Consider the following 16846-nt stretch of genomic DNA (forward strand, 5'->3'; position numbering starts at 1 on the left):
CTTAACATTCACAGTCCTGTCCACTGGCATTTCAAAGTAGACTGGCGTCTGATCTGCATTGCCAATTTGGGAAAGCAAATATGCATTTTATGTGACGCTGAAACAACAATAACTTTTCATTGTAGGCACCAAGAAGACACTGTGAAATTGAGGTACGCCTTCATACGCTCAAACCATTTCTTTTATAAAAATGTCAAACCCATCCTTGGTTTGCCTTAAACACTTCCAATGAAAGTTTCTTTGTGATCTCTGATGCCTTTAGCTGACACATTTCGGTTAACACACCATATCCCAATTCCCGCCTTTCTGTCACATATTTATAAAGTTTGTTTTCAATTTCTGGAAACTATTCACTCAGTCCACGAAGAGCTCTACGATCACCACTACATGTTAATAGCACATTTTTCTTCTTTCTCCAGTCGCGAATACACGACTCGTCACCATCGTATTTCCTACCGGCGGCACGATTTCCAGTAATTTTGGCTTCCCGAACTACTTTCAGTTTCTCACTCGCAGTAAAAGATCGCAAATGCTTTGTGGAATTCATGTTGATACTCCGAGAACATGCATGAGACTGACGCCAAGCGCGGAAGTAGCGTATACTGAGAGCGGAGAGAGCATTGTTGCTAAGCTGTACTGGCGGTGATGCCCGATTTACGCGCATTCGGAAAGATAAATTTCCCAAAATTTTAAATAAGACCCACACACAATTTTGGAAGCGAAATTTTCGAAGAAAAACCAGTGCAGGTGGTATTCAAGATTATACGGTATTTATTTGAAGATGGGTTATAGGATGGAACAGGTATAAGCATACCAGCTGATGGTATGCATTGAGATGAAAATACATCATTTCTTGAGAATTTTTAATAACAACCAAATTTTTGAATATGTAACAAATGTGAGTTTAGAATGTGGTCAAAATTGAACAATCTTACGTAAGTAACAAATGAAAAATGAGAAGGTGGGGTAAAGAAGTTACACATTGGAAAATACATTTTTGAACAATGACAAAGTAATTGAGAATTTGTATCTTATTGTAAAAGAGTTAATCTTGAAGAGAAATTAGAAATAAGTTGAAATTGTAGAAAAAGGAAAAATATTTGCCAAAATGTATTTGAAGTTAGTCTGAGATGTACAGACAGCACAAGTTGATGAAAAAAAATTTCTAAGCTTTGAATCTAACTATTATGGCTGAAGACTTGAGAGTAGTATTGAAAATTGGTAGGTTGACGTTGATCAGATTTCATAGAAGTTATAAAATATAGGTAGTCCAAAATATAATCATTATTGTTATCCAAAATGGTACAGTACTTAACTTCACTAAAGTGACAAAATCTTGACAAAAGATGGTTAAAACTTCACCCCAGGAAAGTGTTGAAAGTCCTTGTAATGAAGTCTGGATCTCAAGAGTGATGTTTGTACATGGTTATCTTGAAGTTAGCTGCTGACTAGACTATAAACAATGTCTTTTCCGCTCCAGGCAGACAAAAAGAAGAAAGGAAGAGAGGTTCAGGCAGATAACATAGCGACTGGAGTGGTAACCTCCCTATGTCAACTACATCTACGAGACCTGTTGTGTTGGCTTGGTGACAAGTTGCTGGCAAGTGGCCAGGAGGCTACATGATGTAGTGTGTTGACTAGCTGGCAAACTGCTGGAGAGTGGCGATGAGGCACTAGGTATACCAGCTTAAGTAGTATGAACAGCAGGCATGGCTCTGATAAACAAACTAAGGTTTTGAAGATTAGACAAAAATTAAGAATAATAATTAATAAAAAATCTACTATGAGAATTTTAATAAAGACACAGTGGTTACAAAATATATTCATATTAGCAAAGAATTACAAAAAATGAACATATCGCGAACAATGTCGCACAAAAGTCACAGAACTACGCAATAAATCACCAATAGGATTCAGATAAGCTAACATTCTAGAAAGGAAACAGTCACAAGACAAAATGAAAGTCAGTATAGTAACAACCTGGCAATGGCGTGGTCAGAGCGTCGAACATAGAAAACATTTTAAAGTGAAAAAAAAAAAAGTAACCTTAAAATGTATCGAGTTCAGTGAATGATTAAAGTTGTATTAGGCTACACTCCCAATAAAGGGAATTATAAGGTGTTGTGGTGTTTAAATATACAGGGTGGTCGGAAACAACATGAATCGGGTATGTCAGCATTAGACAGCTGGTCATTCAGATCACTTTCCAAATGAATTCAAATGAGCTTTGCACTGCACTCTTGCTAATCTGTATTTGGCTAAAGACTGATGTTATAGCCCTCTGTAACAGCCCAGTAATTAAACATGATAGCCGAGTAAATACTCAAATGGAGCGATCACAGTAGTGCAATGTGATCAATAATATCACAGCAGAAATTTAAAAAGGAAAAAAGGCGCAGGAAGCTAGTGCTGAAGCATTATATTTCCAACGAATCGTTCAATCAAGGCAAACAGGTAACGGTTTGAAGTTAAATTCGTTGTGTCCCATTAAACTACACCAAACTAGGAGCCAAAACCACATATGTTAATGGGAAGAAAGGGGTAAGGAAAAACGTGAGTTTATTTGAACCCAACGTGGCAGGTTCGATCCTGGTTTAGTCCAGTGGTGTTTGAAGGTGCTCTAATACGTCAGCCTCATGTTGGTAGATTTACTGGAACGTAAAAGAATTCCTACAGGACTAAATTCTGGCACCTCAGCGTCTCCGAAAACCATAAAAATGTAGTTAGTGGGACGTAAAGCGAATAACATTATTACTATTATTATTATTATTATTATTATTATTATTATTATTATTATTATTAGTTTATTTAAAATTTAACACTGAGAGGCAGGAGATCACAACATTGAGTATTGCTCCCGGACCACATTCTTACAGTTTTCTCAAATAACAGTACGTTCCAATATGTCGCCTCATAGTTCAATCTCATGTGTTTACCGATTGGCATATCTCACATAAAACTGATGGGATAAGTGTTCCACAACTCATTCAACGTAAACATAGAATTGTGGAGAAACTCTCATACTTTCGTAATATCTCAAGCTCCCGAGATACATGAACTGTAGGAATTGAGAAAGGGACACACAAAACATAACTTTTCAGCCCAAGGAAAAATCCAAGAATCTAAATAATAATCAAGGTAAAGATGAAAACTATTGGTAAAATTTGATGACACGCAAGGGCGGGACTAGAAAGGAGAAGAAAGAGATTTATGCAGGTGTGTGAAATCAAGATGTATGCGTCCCGAGTTATCCCAAGGGAAAAATTAATGAAGAAAATCATCAGTCAATCAATCAATACTGATCTGCATTTAGGGCAGTCGCCCAGGTGGCAGATTCCCTATCTGTTGCTTTCCTAGCCCTTTCCGAAATGATTTCAAAGAAATTGGAAATTTATTGAACATCTCCCTTGGTAAGTTATTCCAATCCCTAACTCCCCTTCCTATAAATGAATATTTGCCCCAGTTTGTCCTCTTGAATTCCAACTTTATCTTCATATTGTGATCTTTCCTACCTTTATAAACGCCATTCAAACATATTCGTCTACTAATGTCATTCCACGCCATCTCTCCGCTGACAGCTCGGAACATACCACTTAGTCGAGCAGCTCTTCTTCTTTCTCTCAATTCTTCCCAACCCAAACATTGCAACATTTTTGTAACGCTACTCTTTTGTCGGAAATCACCCAGAACAAATCGAGCTGCTTTTCTTTGGATTTTTTCCAGTTCTTGAATCAGGTAATCCTGGTGAGGGTCCCATACACTGGAACCATACTCTAGTTGGGGTCTTACCAGAGACTTATATGCACTCTCCTTTACATCCTTACTACAACCCCTGAACACCCTCATAACCATGTGCAGAGATCGGTACCCTTTATTTACAATCCCATTTATGTGATTACCCCAGTGAAGATCTTTCCTTATATTAACACCTAGATACTTACAATGATCCCCAAAAGGAACTTTCACCTCATCAATGCAGTAATTAAAACTGAGAGGACTTTTCCTATTTGTGAAACTCACAACCTGACTTTTAGCCCCGTTTATCAACATACCATTGTCTGCTGTCCATCTCACAACATTTTCGAGGTCACGTTGCAGTTGCTCACAATCTTGTAACTTATTTATCACTCTATAGAGAATAACATCATCCGCAAAAAGCCTTACCTCTGATTCCACTCCTTTACTCATATCATTTATATATATAAGAAAACATAAAGGTCCGATAACACTGCCCTGAGGAACTCCCCTCTCAACTATTACAGGGTCAGACAAAGCTTCACCTACTCTAACTCTCTGAGATCTATTTTCTAGAAATATAGCAACCCATTCAGTCACTCTTTTGTCTAGTCCAATTGCACTCATTTTTGCCAGTAGTCTCCCATGATCCACCCTATCAAATGCTTTAGACATGTCAATCGCGATACAGTCCATTTGACCTCCAGAATCCAAGATATCTGCTATATCTTGCTGGAATCCTACAAGTTGAGCTTCAGTGGAATAACCTTTCCTAAAACCGAATTGCCTTCTATCGAACCAGTTATTAATTTCACAAACATGTCTAATATAATCAGAAAGAATGCCTTCCCAAAGCTTACATACAATGCATGTCAAACTTACTGGCCTGTAATTTTCAGCTTTATGTCTATCACCCTTTCCTTTATACACAGGGGCTACTATAGCAACTCTCCATTCATCTGGTATAGCTCCTTCAACCAAACAATAATCAAATAAGTACTTCAGATATGGTACTATATTCCAACTCATTGTCTTTAGTATATCCCCAGAAATCTGATCAATTCCAGCCGCTTTTCTAGTTTTCAACTTTTGTATTTTATTGTAAATGTCATTGTTATCATATGTAAATTTTATTACTTCTTTGGCCTTAGTCTCTTCCTCTATCTCGACATTATCCTTGTAACCAACAATCTTTAGATACTGCTGACTGAATACTTCCGCCTTTTGAAGATCCTCACATACACACTCCCCTTGTTCATTAATTATTCCTGGAATGTCCTTCTTGGAACCTGTTTCTGCCTTAAAATACCTATACATACCCTTCCATTTTTCACTAAAATTTGTATGACTGCCAATTATGCTTGCCATCATGTTATCCTTAGCTGCCTTCTTTGCTAGATTCAATTTTCTAGTAAGTTCCTTCAATTTCTCCTTACTTCCACAGCCATTTCTAACTCTATTTCTTTCCAGTCTGCACCTCCTTCTTAGTCTCTTTATTTCTCTATTATAATAAGGTGGGTCTTTACCATTCCTTACCACCCTTAAAGGTACAAACCTGTTTTCGCATTCCTCAACAATTTCTTTAAACCCATCCCATATTATTGCCGGACCGCACTAAAGCTGAAGAAAATGGGACTCATAAGTGGCCCAAAGGAAGACATCTATTCGAGAAGCAGCCAAAGAAAAGGTTAAATTAGGAATAATCTGCCCACTTCAGTTGGTATCAAGTATGATCTATGGTCATCAGACAGTCACACAACACATACAACTGCCCATCTCAAAATCCCATGTGCCAACGAACAGGTCTTTATTCAAATGTCAAGGAAAACAAAAATATATAACCAGGGACAATCCCAATGAATGGCCATAATTACCTCGCCGACAGAGTTTCAAACATGGACCCACACTCATACCATAATTTGCATATCCATCACAAGGTCCCAGGAAGAAACAGCTTCGAAAATGGAAAATTAAATATATTCGCATAGCAGCCTTGGAGACCAAATACGCATCACGGGCCAAGAAATACCTTCAAAAATAATATCCCTGCCAGTACGTGACTAAACAACGAAGCACATCGTATGATATATACAGTGGCGGCTCGTGAAAAAATCGTCCTTCGTGGTACAAAAAACAAGCTAAATACCCTGTTTTAAATCTGCATATTGCCATGATGAACAACGCATACTTCAAACTTGGTAATAATAATAATAATAACAATACAACTTTTCTCACAATTTATAACTCAGAACAAACAAAAACAACATTAATTTGGAAGCAGATGAATTCTTCGACAACTGTCTACGACATAAATAATTCATTCGAGAAATAATGTTTTTACTAACCTAATGGCGCAACTTACATCAGTGCAAATAGAATCGTGGGAATATAGATCCCCACTAAGAACACTAATTTAATTTCACTTTATATACACTGCAGTAGATAAATAATTTGATAAATCTCCGTATAAACTTTAGCACTAACACAATGACAGAAAAACACGCACCAGTAATATAACCGCGAGATTAAAAACCGCACAAAGCAGCTGAAAGAGCTGCCAACTGATTCATTGAGACCTCCCCTATTACCAGAGTAAATGTCCGGCTCCATGGCTAAATGGTTAGCGCGCTGGCCTTTGGTCACAGGGATCCCGGGTTCGATTCCCGGCAGGGTCTGGTATTTTAGCCATCATTGGGTGTATGTGTTGTCTTCATCATCATTTCATCCTCATCACGACTCGCAGGTCGCCTACGGGAGTCAAATCAAAAAACCTGCATCTGGCGAGTCGAACATGTCCTCGGATACTTCCGGCACTAAAAGCCATACGCTATTTCATTTCACCAGAGTAAATTACATTGTAATGCGGGATAACATTTAGGGTCAATCAAAGATTCTTTGACTCACCTACGAATTCCTTATTTTTGACACAAAAGGAAGATGGATATTTTAATAAGCATGTGTGAGATAGATTGCCTCCACTTAGGCTTTACTTTCGAGCCCAGACGATGCTACTCTCTAGTGGCAGACTCGCTTACCACGTTGAACATCAAGGTAGCAGGAGACATCGAGTACTTCTACCCCCTTGCGGGAGAGGAAGTAACTATAGACGGGATCAGTGAAAGTTGATCCCGGTTTATGGTATATATACTCCGCCGGCTAGGGGGAGTGTTGCAAGCTTGGCTGCGCCTGCGTATTGCTTCCTTCAGGCTACAAGCAAGGGCTCACTTCACATGAGCACGAGCCTTGTTCCCCGGGAGAACGGCGCTAGGTGTTCGACAGATCTCGTCCTGATTTTCACGAAAGACAAATTCATATCGTACTCAAAACAACGAAAAGGCACCAGGATAATTGTTCTGTACATAAATAATATTCCTTAGAGTTCCAAGCTACGTGCTGGAGCCCGGTAGCACGTACTGACCGGCCGCCACTGTATTGGTAAAATTTGATGACACGCAAGGGCGGGACTAGAAAGGAGAAGAAAGAGATTTATGCAGGTGTGTGATATCAAGATGTATGCGTCCCGAGTTATCCCAAGGGGAAAATGAATGAAGAAAAATATTGCCGGACCGCACTAAAAGCTGAAGAAAATGGGACTCAAAAGTGGCCCAAAAGAAGACATCTATTCGAGAAGCAGCCAAAGAAAAGGTTAAATTAAGAATAATCTGCCCACTTCAGTTGGTATCAAGTATGATCTATGGTCATCAGACAGTCACACAACATATACAACTGTCCATCTCAAAATCCCATGTGCCAACGAACAAGTCTTTATTCAAATGTCAAGGAAAACAAAAATATATAACCAGGGACAATCCCAATGAATGGCCATAATTACCTCGCCGACAGAGTTTCAAACATGGACCCACACTCATACCATAATTTGCATATCCATCACAAGGTCCCAGGAAGAAACAGCTTCGAAAATGGAAAAAAATATATTCGCATAGCAACCTTGGACACCAAATACGCATCACGGGCCAAGAAATACCTTCAAAAATAGTATCCCTTCCAGTACGTGACTAAACAACGAAGCACATCGTATGATATATATACACTGACTTAACAAATGTCATGGGATAGTCACCTAATAGCGTGTGGGGCCTCCTCTGGCCCTGCGAACTGCAGCGAGACGCCGTGGAAGTGAGTCGACAAGTCCCTGGTAGTCCTCTGGACGCAGCTGACACCAAATCGTTTGCAGAGCGGCCGCCAATGCTGGTCTGTTCGTGGGTGCAGGATCCATGGCACGGAGCCTGCATTCCAGGACATCCCAGATATGCTCGATAGGGTTTATATCGGGGCTCCTGGGTGGTCATGGCAGTCATTGGACCTCTGCTGCATGTTCCTGAAATCATTTCCGGGCAACATGGGAGCGATGTGGCGGCGCGTTATCATCTTGAAACACCGCAGAACCGTCTGGACGCTGGAAGGCCAAAAATGGGTGGAGATGGTCTCCGGGCAGCTCATCATACCGCGTACCGTTCAAAGTCTCTTCCGGAACAACTAGACGGTTCATTCCATACCAGGAAAATGCACCCGAGACCATAACAGAGACACCAGCGCCCTGGACCACACCTTCGAGGCAGGCGGGATCCATCGCTTCATGTGGTCTGCGCCATACACGGCGCCTTCCATCGGCATGGTGCAGTTGAAATCGTGATTTGTCCCACCATATCACGTTACGCCATTATTCCAGTGTCCATCCCTGGTGACTGGCGGCAAATGCGCGTCGTTGTGCCCGATGACGTTGGGTTAACAGTGGCACCCGTGTGCAGCGACGGCTCCCATGCCCCATAGAACCCATGTTCCTACGGATTGTCCACTGGGAGACGTGTCTAGCACGGCCTGTGTTGAATTGATCCGTGATTTGTTGCACGGTTGCCCGTCTGTCACTATTGACAATCCATCTCAGATGTCGCCGGTCACGGCCATCGGGGGTGGCTGGACGGCCGGTCGTTCATCGTTTGTGGACGGTGACACCCGCATTCAACCATTCACGATACACCCTGAACATGATTGATTGTGTGAAGCCGAATTCCCGCACCACTTCCGAAATTGCACTTCGTATCCGTCGGGCACCGACCACCATACCCCGTTCGAACGGTGTCAGCTCACGACGACGTTCCATGTTACACCTGTCACATGCACAGCCACGGCTCACATAGTCTCCTATACAACTGCCGCCGGCACAGGGGGCGTGTGGTGCGCAGACAGCACACCTGCGCATCAGTGCTCCGCTATCCCATGACATTTGCTCAGTTTGTGTATATATGTGTGGGTGATTCCAATCAAACACAAATACTTGAAGGTAGACCATACTATGTTATTAAAAGAAGCAGCATAATCACCGAGGTTAAGGATCAAAACTCATACAAGTAACATGACCAAAGTCAAAACCGGCTAAAGTCGCACATGATAAAGGAAAACAAACATCCTCTCATAGGATGGTTATAGCCGGATGGTAACCATTGCAAAAGAAGTAAAGGACACAGACTATCAGAATGAAACAGAGAAATAAGCAAATAAACTTACAGATTCTCCACAAATTAATGAACAACTCTCTTTATAGATCTCATAATAATTTAAAAAGGCTTCCCTAAAATCCTTTGCCGTAATTTTTTCTTAGCAGCCCGAACAAGGAATAACGCAAGGAAATATACAAATTTAAATTCAAAGAGCCAAAATAAAATAGGTACGACTTGGAACTCCCATGCCATCTTAAAACAGAGTCCGCAACTCCAAGCAGACAGTGAAGTCAGTAAAAATAACATACATTGAAACGCAGGAGCATTTCACTGGCATGAGAGCTCCAGTTGACCAAGCGAGTTGGTTGTGTTGTTAGCGGTGTGGAGTTGTGAGCTTTGTAGCGTAAACTATGGCTCAAGTCTCCAAGTTATTGGTGGGGAACACCAATCTATCTAGTTTATTAACGCTATGGGATAAGCAGTGGCATATAACCTGAATGGCACAGGCATGGTATGTAAGGTGCGGGAAAAAGAAATTACATACGGCTAACGTCAAAGATTTAAGTACAGTTTGATAATGGCTATCCAGTCGTACTGGCATAAACCTTCAGAGCACAGCCTTAAAATCAATGAAGCCAGAAAAGTTGTTATAAGGAATCAAACGACGAACTTTTATAATAACAGCAGAGCAAGGGAAGCGGTGCTGGAAAGGTGAGAGGGATATGTGGTAGGTACAAAATAAGGAGAAAACAAAGGGAAAGACGAAAAACTAGTAAAAGAGCAGGCGATTTTCCAACAACCATATATCTAACAAATGTATTTTATTTCCATTACGAAAGACAACAAGATGGAACAATTTATATAATCGGCATTCATGAAATCTGACAAATAGTTTGCGAGGTATGAAGTGTATTAATTAGACACGAAAAGGAAAACGCATCTCAAAGAGGCTTTTAAAACACAATGACTAGATTTGTAAAGAATCAAATTCTAAGAATGTTACCATCAAGAAACACACACATTATAGTTAAATAGAAATTACAAACATTAAAGGAATTAAATATTAAGAACCCAAAAATCTAAGTTCGAAGGCCACAAATCTACACCTCCAGAGTGTTTTCAAAAAGTATTTCACAAAACATCGAACAAGAATATTAAAAAGAGGATGATCAGTAAGAATTACGCGGGAAAGGAGGGGCGGGAAAGAGACAGAAAGGCGAACGAATGCTGCTTGAAACAAAATATACTCATGAAATATAAAGAATGCACTCAAACACGGTGCACTAAGTTTGCTTAGAGGAATTTGAGTAGTAGAGTATTAAAGTTCTTATCCACATCTTGATGTTCTGAGCAACAAGTCGAAGGTAATTTTGAAGAGAACGAGAGTGTCAACAGTGCCTGAAGGGCAAACAGGAGCGATAAAGTTCCTGGCATGAATATAACATGTCAGTTCGTTTTGCTCACCCAGGCCACATGATAGATATTTCCTGATAGACGGAAAAGTAATGAGGTCCGTGCGAATAACACGCACTATGTTGGGGCTCCCTCCACTCCAACCCTCAGTGATGCCAGACTAATTTCACGGGGCAATTGTTGGCCGATTTATAGGCGCACACACGCTCAGTCGATGCACTAGAAGGAAACATCGAGAGAATTTGATGACGTGGCAGATGATGTAGCATAGAAACAGCTGGAGCGAGAGTGTGCACAGTATGCAGTGGGACCATGCAGGTGGCGGACCACGAGGTTGGCAGGCGAGCAGATAGCACAGCGTATGTAGTAAATATACATAGCAGAAACCGGATGACGATGTCAGACGGAGCAGATGAACGGGTAGAAAACAAAATAGTACATACTTGTATATTAGGAGGAGCATATTACAGCTTGCATTCGGTAGAGACAGTGAAACCCCTCAAATCCGAACCCGGGAAATCCGAACAAGATTTTTTCAACAAATTTAAGTTTGAAAAACATACGCAAAAAGGAGAAACTTATTTATTTAGTCAAAAAATTATATATTCTACATTAACCTTATTTTACATAATTAGTTGAAAAATTAACAAAGAAGTACAGTTAGCATACCTAACAAAGTGCAAATGTGCCTACATACAGTACTTATATCATCCAGGATTAAACCGGGCAAGTTGGCCGTGCGCGTAGAGGCGTGCGGCTGTGAGCTTGTATCCAGGAGATAGTAGGTTCGAATCCCGCTATCGGCAGCCCTGAAGACGGTTTTCCGTGGAGGCAGTGCGCGCTAACATGACATGCATGAACATGACATCGTTTGGTGTGGCTGCTGCGTGTTATTCTATGAAGCGCAATGCAATGTCAAGAGTAGAGGCAGAATCAGTATAAGTTACATTGTCTGTTGTTTCGTCATCCTCACTGTCACTAGCTACATTGCCGTCATGTTGACTTTAGACCAGACTCGCTATTTTATGTTCACTCCATTCTTCATTAACATCAACTGTTGCCCACTCCTCTAGACAACCTTCACCAGCATCCTCACAACCTGGTACTTTCTGAACAAGATGAAGGACGTCAGTGTTATCGTCTTGTGTGACAGGTGTAGGGGTAGGTGTTTTCTCGAAGTCGAGGGTAGGCAAAGCTTCTTCCAAGATCTCCACAGTAAGTTCACACTTGTATATTGTCACGATTTTGCAACCCAGTAAATAACGTCTTTTATTGTAACTTTCTTCAGCTTTTCAAGGATAGCAAGAGAATAAGATATCGTCACATTGGGAGGCAAACTGCTTTTATGTTCCCGCATACCATCCACATGTCTAATGGGTGAGAAGGGGCATTGTCTATCAGAAGTAAAGCTCGAGGTGGTAGTCTATTTTCTTCATTAAACTTTTTCACTGAAGGAGCAAATTGCTTCGTAATCTACTCATTAAAAAGAGAACTAGTCACCCGTGATTCCTGTAATATACAAGGAGAGAATTCATATTATTAAGGGCTCGTGGTTTGGCCAATTTAGCAATCACCATCAATGGAAGCTTGTTTGATCCCGTGGCGTTACTGCAGGCTAAAACTGTAAGACACAGTTTGTTCATTTTAAAACCCGGCACAGAAAATTCCTCTTGAGAAGCAAGACTTTTTATTTTGAAGGGCTTTAAAGTTCAACCCAGTCTCGTCTGCATTATAAATTTGCTGTAGCGAGTAGTTTTTCTGAGGAAATCAAATCACCAAATTAATTTAGGTATTTTCCACAGAAGCTGTGTCAGCTGATAGCTTCTCTCTGCTTATCGACAGTTGTCTGATCCCATGTCTTTTCTTCCATCGATCCAACCATCAGTTGCTAGCAGTGAAGGCCGAATCACCGTTCATTAGTTCGCTAAGTCGTAATGCCTTTTCTTGAATTAATGGAACGCTAATAGGCACTCTTCTGTCGCTCTTGTGAAAACCACGAAAAGGCCACTTCATCAATTTTTTTCATTTACGGAAACTAATACGTGATGGCGTTGTTTTAAAGTTTTATCAGTTGTTAAATTGCAAAACTGTTCGATTTTGACTTTTTTTTTTTTTTCCTGTCACTGTTTGTTGGTTTACCAACACCAAACTCAGCAGCCAACTTTGTCAAACTTTCCCCACCATCCAGACACTTTAACTCATTGGCATACTTTGCCGCCTGCCGGGAGGCACGTACTGTGACCATTCATATACAGACGCCTTGCAGGTGGTCTACTGAAAGGTAAGCTTTCTGCTGATAGTTCGAGCCTTCTGTCCATAGATGGCATGACATGCAGTGTACCATCTGTAAGTTGAGATTCTGCTCTCTCTCTCTCTCTCTTAAAGTTGCAATGAACATCATAGATTGCGTCACACAGCAGGCAGTCGCTCTCCAAGTAGGGTGATTACCCGCTTGATAATCAGCAGAAAACCTTGTAAACATTGTATTACAAGGAATGAAATCGAACGTATATTATGGGCAGTATATGAACGTATATGAATTGGGCAGTGTTGTAGTTTTAGAAAATTAAACAATTTTATATACTAGCAGTGAAAATTACAGCAGCATATTAAAAAAATTCACGTGAGATTGATGATGCGTTTGAAAGTGACGATGATAATGTAGTCCATCTGTCTACAAAAAGACAAAGGAAGATGGCTGGGAATATCCAAATATGATTTTATATGAAATTCTGGAATAAAACCCATCATAAACAGGACCCTCCCTCCAAATCCCTCCCCTCTACACATCTCAACATTTGTTTCACAACTCTTTATGGGATGAGATAGCTACTGAAAGCAGTTTTGCCGATCAGTTACTCACAGAAAAAAATCCCATCTCACCCTGTAAGAGTTCACTGGGAACATTTCACAGGGCTTATAACCCCGCGGTGTAGGAGTAGCGTGCTTGCCTCTTACCCGGAGGCCCCGGGTTCGATTCCCGGCCAGATCGGGGATTTTTACCTGGACCTGAGGGCTGGTTCGAAGTCCACTCAGCCTACGTGATTAGTGTTGAGGAGCTATCTGACGGTGAGATAGCGGCCCCGGTATAGAAAGCCAAGAATAACGGCCGAGAGGATTCGTCGCGCTGACCACTCGACACCTCGTAATCTGCAGGCTTTCGGGCTGAGCAGCGGTCGCTTTGTAGGCCAAGGCCCTTCAAGGGCTGTAGTTCCATGGATTTTGGTTTGGTTTGAAGCTATGTACATTTTAACGTAAACTTCCATTGCATTTGTTGACTGTGTTTTATCTCGGATTTTTATGTATCACGGTTTTATGTTGTATGTCTTTATTTGATATTTTGCTGATGATGACCTCTAAGCCAGGTCGAAACATATCCAAGGTATTTTAAACTACTATGTAACTTTTAAACAGACCCTTTAATAAATGACAGAAATGTATTGAATAGGTGGACCTAATATATTTTAATTCTTTTAGAATTTCGTCTTAGATATTCTAAGTCAACACAGAACTGGAATGAAGTTTATTACTTGTAACAGTGTTTTGCAGATGGTTTTGTAGATAATATATCGTCGTTGTGCCTCAAAATACCGTTATATGACAGTGTTGAGGGGAGAAATACTGACCCGCACCACGTGTCACTTAGAACGAAAATTTCTTGGTATAGTTCATGCAATACTGAACCTTAGATGACTGAACCCTTCTGGTCAGAATTTCTAAGTTGAAAGATTACCACATAGCAGTCTTTCAAGGCACAGTAACGATATTCAGGTCTATCATAATCATAATTAATTTTGTGACAGATCTCTCTGAGAATGTTTGTGCAAAATTGTATTAAATTCTGCGCAGGGGTTCTTTTGTGATGTTGTTTCAGAAAACAGACAGACTGATTTCACTTTAGTTTTATATGAAGAGGTGATATTTTCGAAGCTCTTACTTAATTCATATACTGTATTTAGATTGGTAAATAGAGGTGCAGGATTTTTAATCCTAGTTTATGAATTTTATGAATGTCCTGACATATTTTTCAGGAATTGGAGCAGAGAAAAATGGACAAAACTGTCAAGCTTGGTATGCTGTTTTACATTCATGATATAATCGGTGCAGAACTGGTGCAATGGTAAGTGCACTGTTCTTGTTTTACTGTAAGCTGTTACCCTATGAACAAAACTATCTTTCCTATATGCTGCTGTCATAGTTTACCTGTTAATTGAACTTTGTTTGTTAACAGTACTGATACAACATCTGGACCACTTTTAAGGCTGAAGAAAATGGAGAAGAAAACAAAAAATAACTTAATTACAAAATAGTTCCACTCTTCAAACCAGCAATAACTTGTGATATCAAACATGAGGAAGTGGTGATAGCCATCAAGTACACCATATAAAAAATCTTGGTATTTGAAACTGGGTACCTAAGCTTAGCTTGAATTGCCTCCTTGACCAAGATTGTTCATAAATAATTCCTCATTTCTGACATAGCTAGTTGAATGGCAACTTTTAAAGTGCCCAGCAGTAACATAATGTGAATGAGATGAGATTTACTATTATAAGGGAAGAAGATCACTAGGGTGTGTATATATTTAATAATATACTGCGATTGCTTTTATGTTCCAATACTGGACTGAGTAATTAATACATTATTTGTGTCATAATTTGTTAAATGGAATGGTTGTAACAAAAATCATATTCAACATGTTTCAGAACATATTGTGAAGTATTAAATTATTTTATACCATTATTTATGAGGCACAATTTATCTGTTAATATTATATACCAATTTATAACGATGCCCTTTTATTTCTGTGTCTTCCTTTTATGCTGGATTGATATTCTTGGCAGGTCTCTTCCACTTCCATATAGTTTATCCCATCTTCTGCTTTTCCTTCCAATCCTCAAATATGTTCTATCCATCGTATTGATCTTACTCTTCCTTTGGTACCTTTCACAACCTGGTTCACTACTCTCCTTCCTGCATAGTGTTCATCACTTTTTTAAAAATAATGTGTCCATACTACAGTAGTCTCTGTCTTGGACTTTCAAGGTCGTGGTGAGTATTACTTGAAGGGCAAAATACAACAGGTTTATCAGCCCAAATCTTGGATTGTCTTAGATAATGTAGTGCCTTGAACATTTCTTCTAACCTTCTCATGACATGAGGAATACAGTAAGTTTACGGCTTCTCATCCCTGCCTTTATAAATACTGGAGATGTCTCCACCATGGTAGTATCGAGTATCACATCAACGGACACCAGAAATTATACATGCTTCGGTATGCCGATGACCAAATACTATTTACAGACATACACCATTGCTCCATACACCATTACAGTAGAACAGCCACAGAATATGACGTGACAAGGGTCCACTCAGCCTCGGGAGGTCAACTGAGTAGAGGTGGGTTCGACTCCCACCTCAGCCAACCTGGAAGTGGTTTTCCGTGGTTTCCCACTTCTCCTCCAGGCAAATGCCGGGATGGTACCTAACTTAAGGCCACGGACGCTTCCTTCCCTCTTCCTTGTCTATCCCTTCCAATTTTCCCATCCCCCTGCAAGGCTCCTGTTCAGCATAACAGGTGAGGCCGCCTGGGCGATGTACTGGTCATACTCCCCAGTTGTATCCCCGACCAGAGTCTGAAGCTCCAAGACACTGCCCTTGAGGCGGTAGAGGTTGGATCCCTCGCTGAGTCCGAGGGAAAAATCGAACCTGGAGGGTAAACAGATTAAGAAGAAGAAGAAGAAGAAGAAGAAGCTTTATCTGACCCTGTAATAATTAAGAGGGGAATTCCTCAGGGCAGTATTATTGGATCTTTATGTTTTCTTATATATATAAATGATATGAGTAAACAAGTGGAATCAGAGGTAAGGCTTTTTGCGGATGATGTGATTCTGTATAGAGTAATAGTGACCTCGATAATGTTGTGAAATAGACAGCAGGCAATGGTATGTTGATAAACGGGGTTAAAAGTCAGGTTGTGAGTTTCACAAATAGGAAAAGTCTTCTCGGTTTTAATTACTGCGTTGATGGGGTGAAAGTTCCTTTTGGGGATCATTGTAAGTACTTAGGTGTTAATATAAGGAAAGATCTTCATCGGGGTAATCACATAAATGGGATTGTAAGTAAAGTGTACAGATCTCCGCACATGGTTATGAGGGTGTTTAGGGGTTGTAGTAAAGATGTAAAGGAGAGGCCATACAAGTCTCTGGTAAGACCCCAACTAGAGTATGGGACCCTCACCA

General features: G+C 40.3%; 1 protein-coding gene across 2 annotated transcripts in view; it reads left to right on the forward strand.

Annotated features, from left to right (window-relative positions):
* Positions 1–15347, forward strand: part of LOC136874850 (inactive serine/threonine-protein kinase 19) — a 36150-nt gene extending 20803 nt beyond the window's left edge. The window contains exons 4-5 of one of the 2 annotated variants that reach the window (XM_067148528.2): positions 14639–14727; positions 14839–15347. In XM_067148528.2, the coding sequence (XP_067004629.2) occupies positions 14639–14727; positions 14839–14917 (168 nt within the window). In that variant the 3' untranslated portion in view covers positions 14918–15347. The remainder of the gene's footprint in view (positions 1–14638; positions 14728–14838) is intronic. The other variant, XM_067148529.2, reaches the window with a different exon arrangement.
* Positions 15348–16846: the final 1499 nt, after the last annotated feature.

This window comes from Anabrus simplex, chromosome 5 (assembly GCF_040414725.1).
Source record: "Anabrus simplex isolate iqAnaSimp1 chromosome 5, ASM4041472v1, whole genome shotgun sequence".
NCBI lineage: Eukaryota > Metazoa > Arthropoda > Insecta > Orthoptera > Tettigoniidae > Anabrus > Anabrus simplex.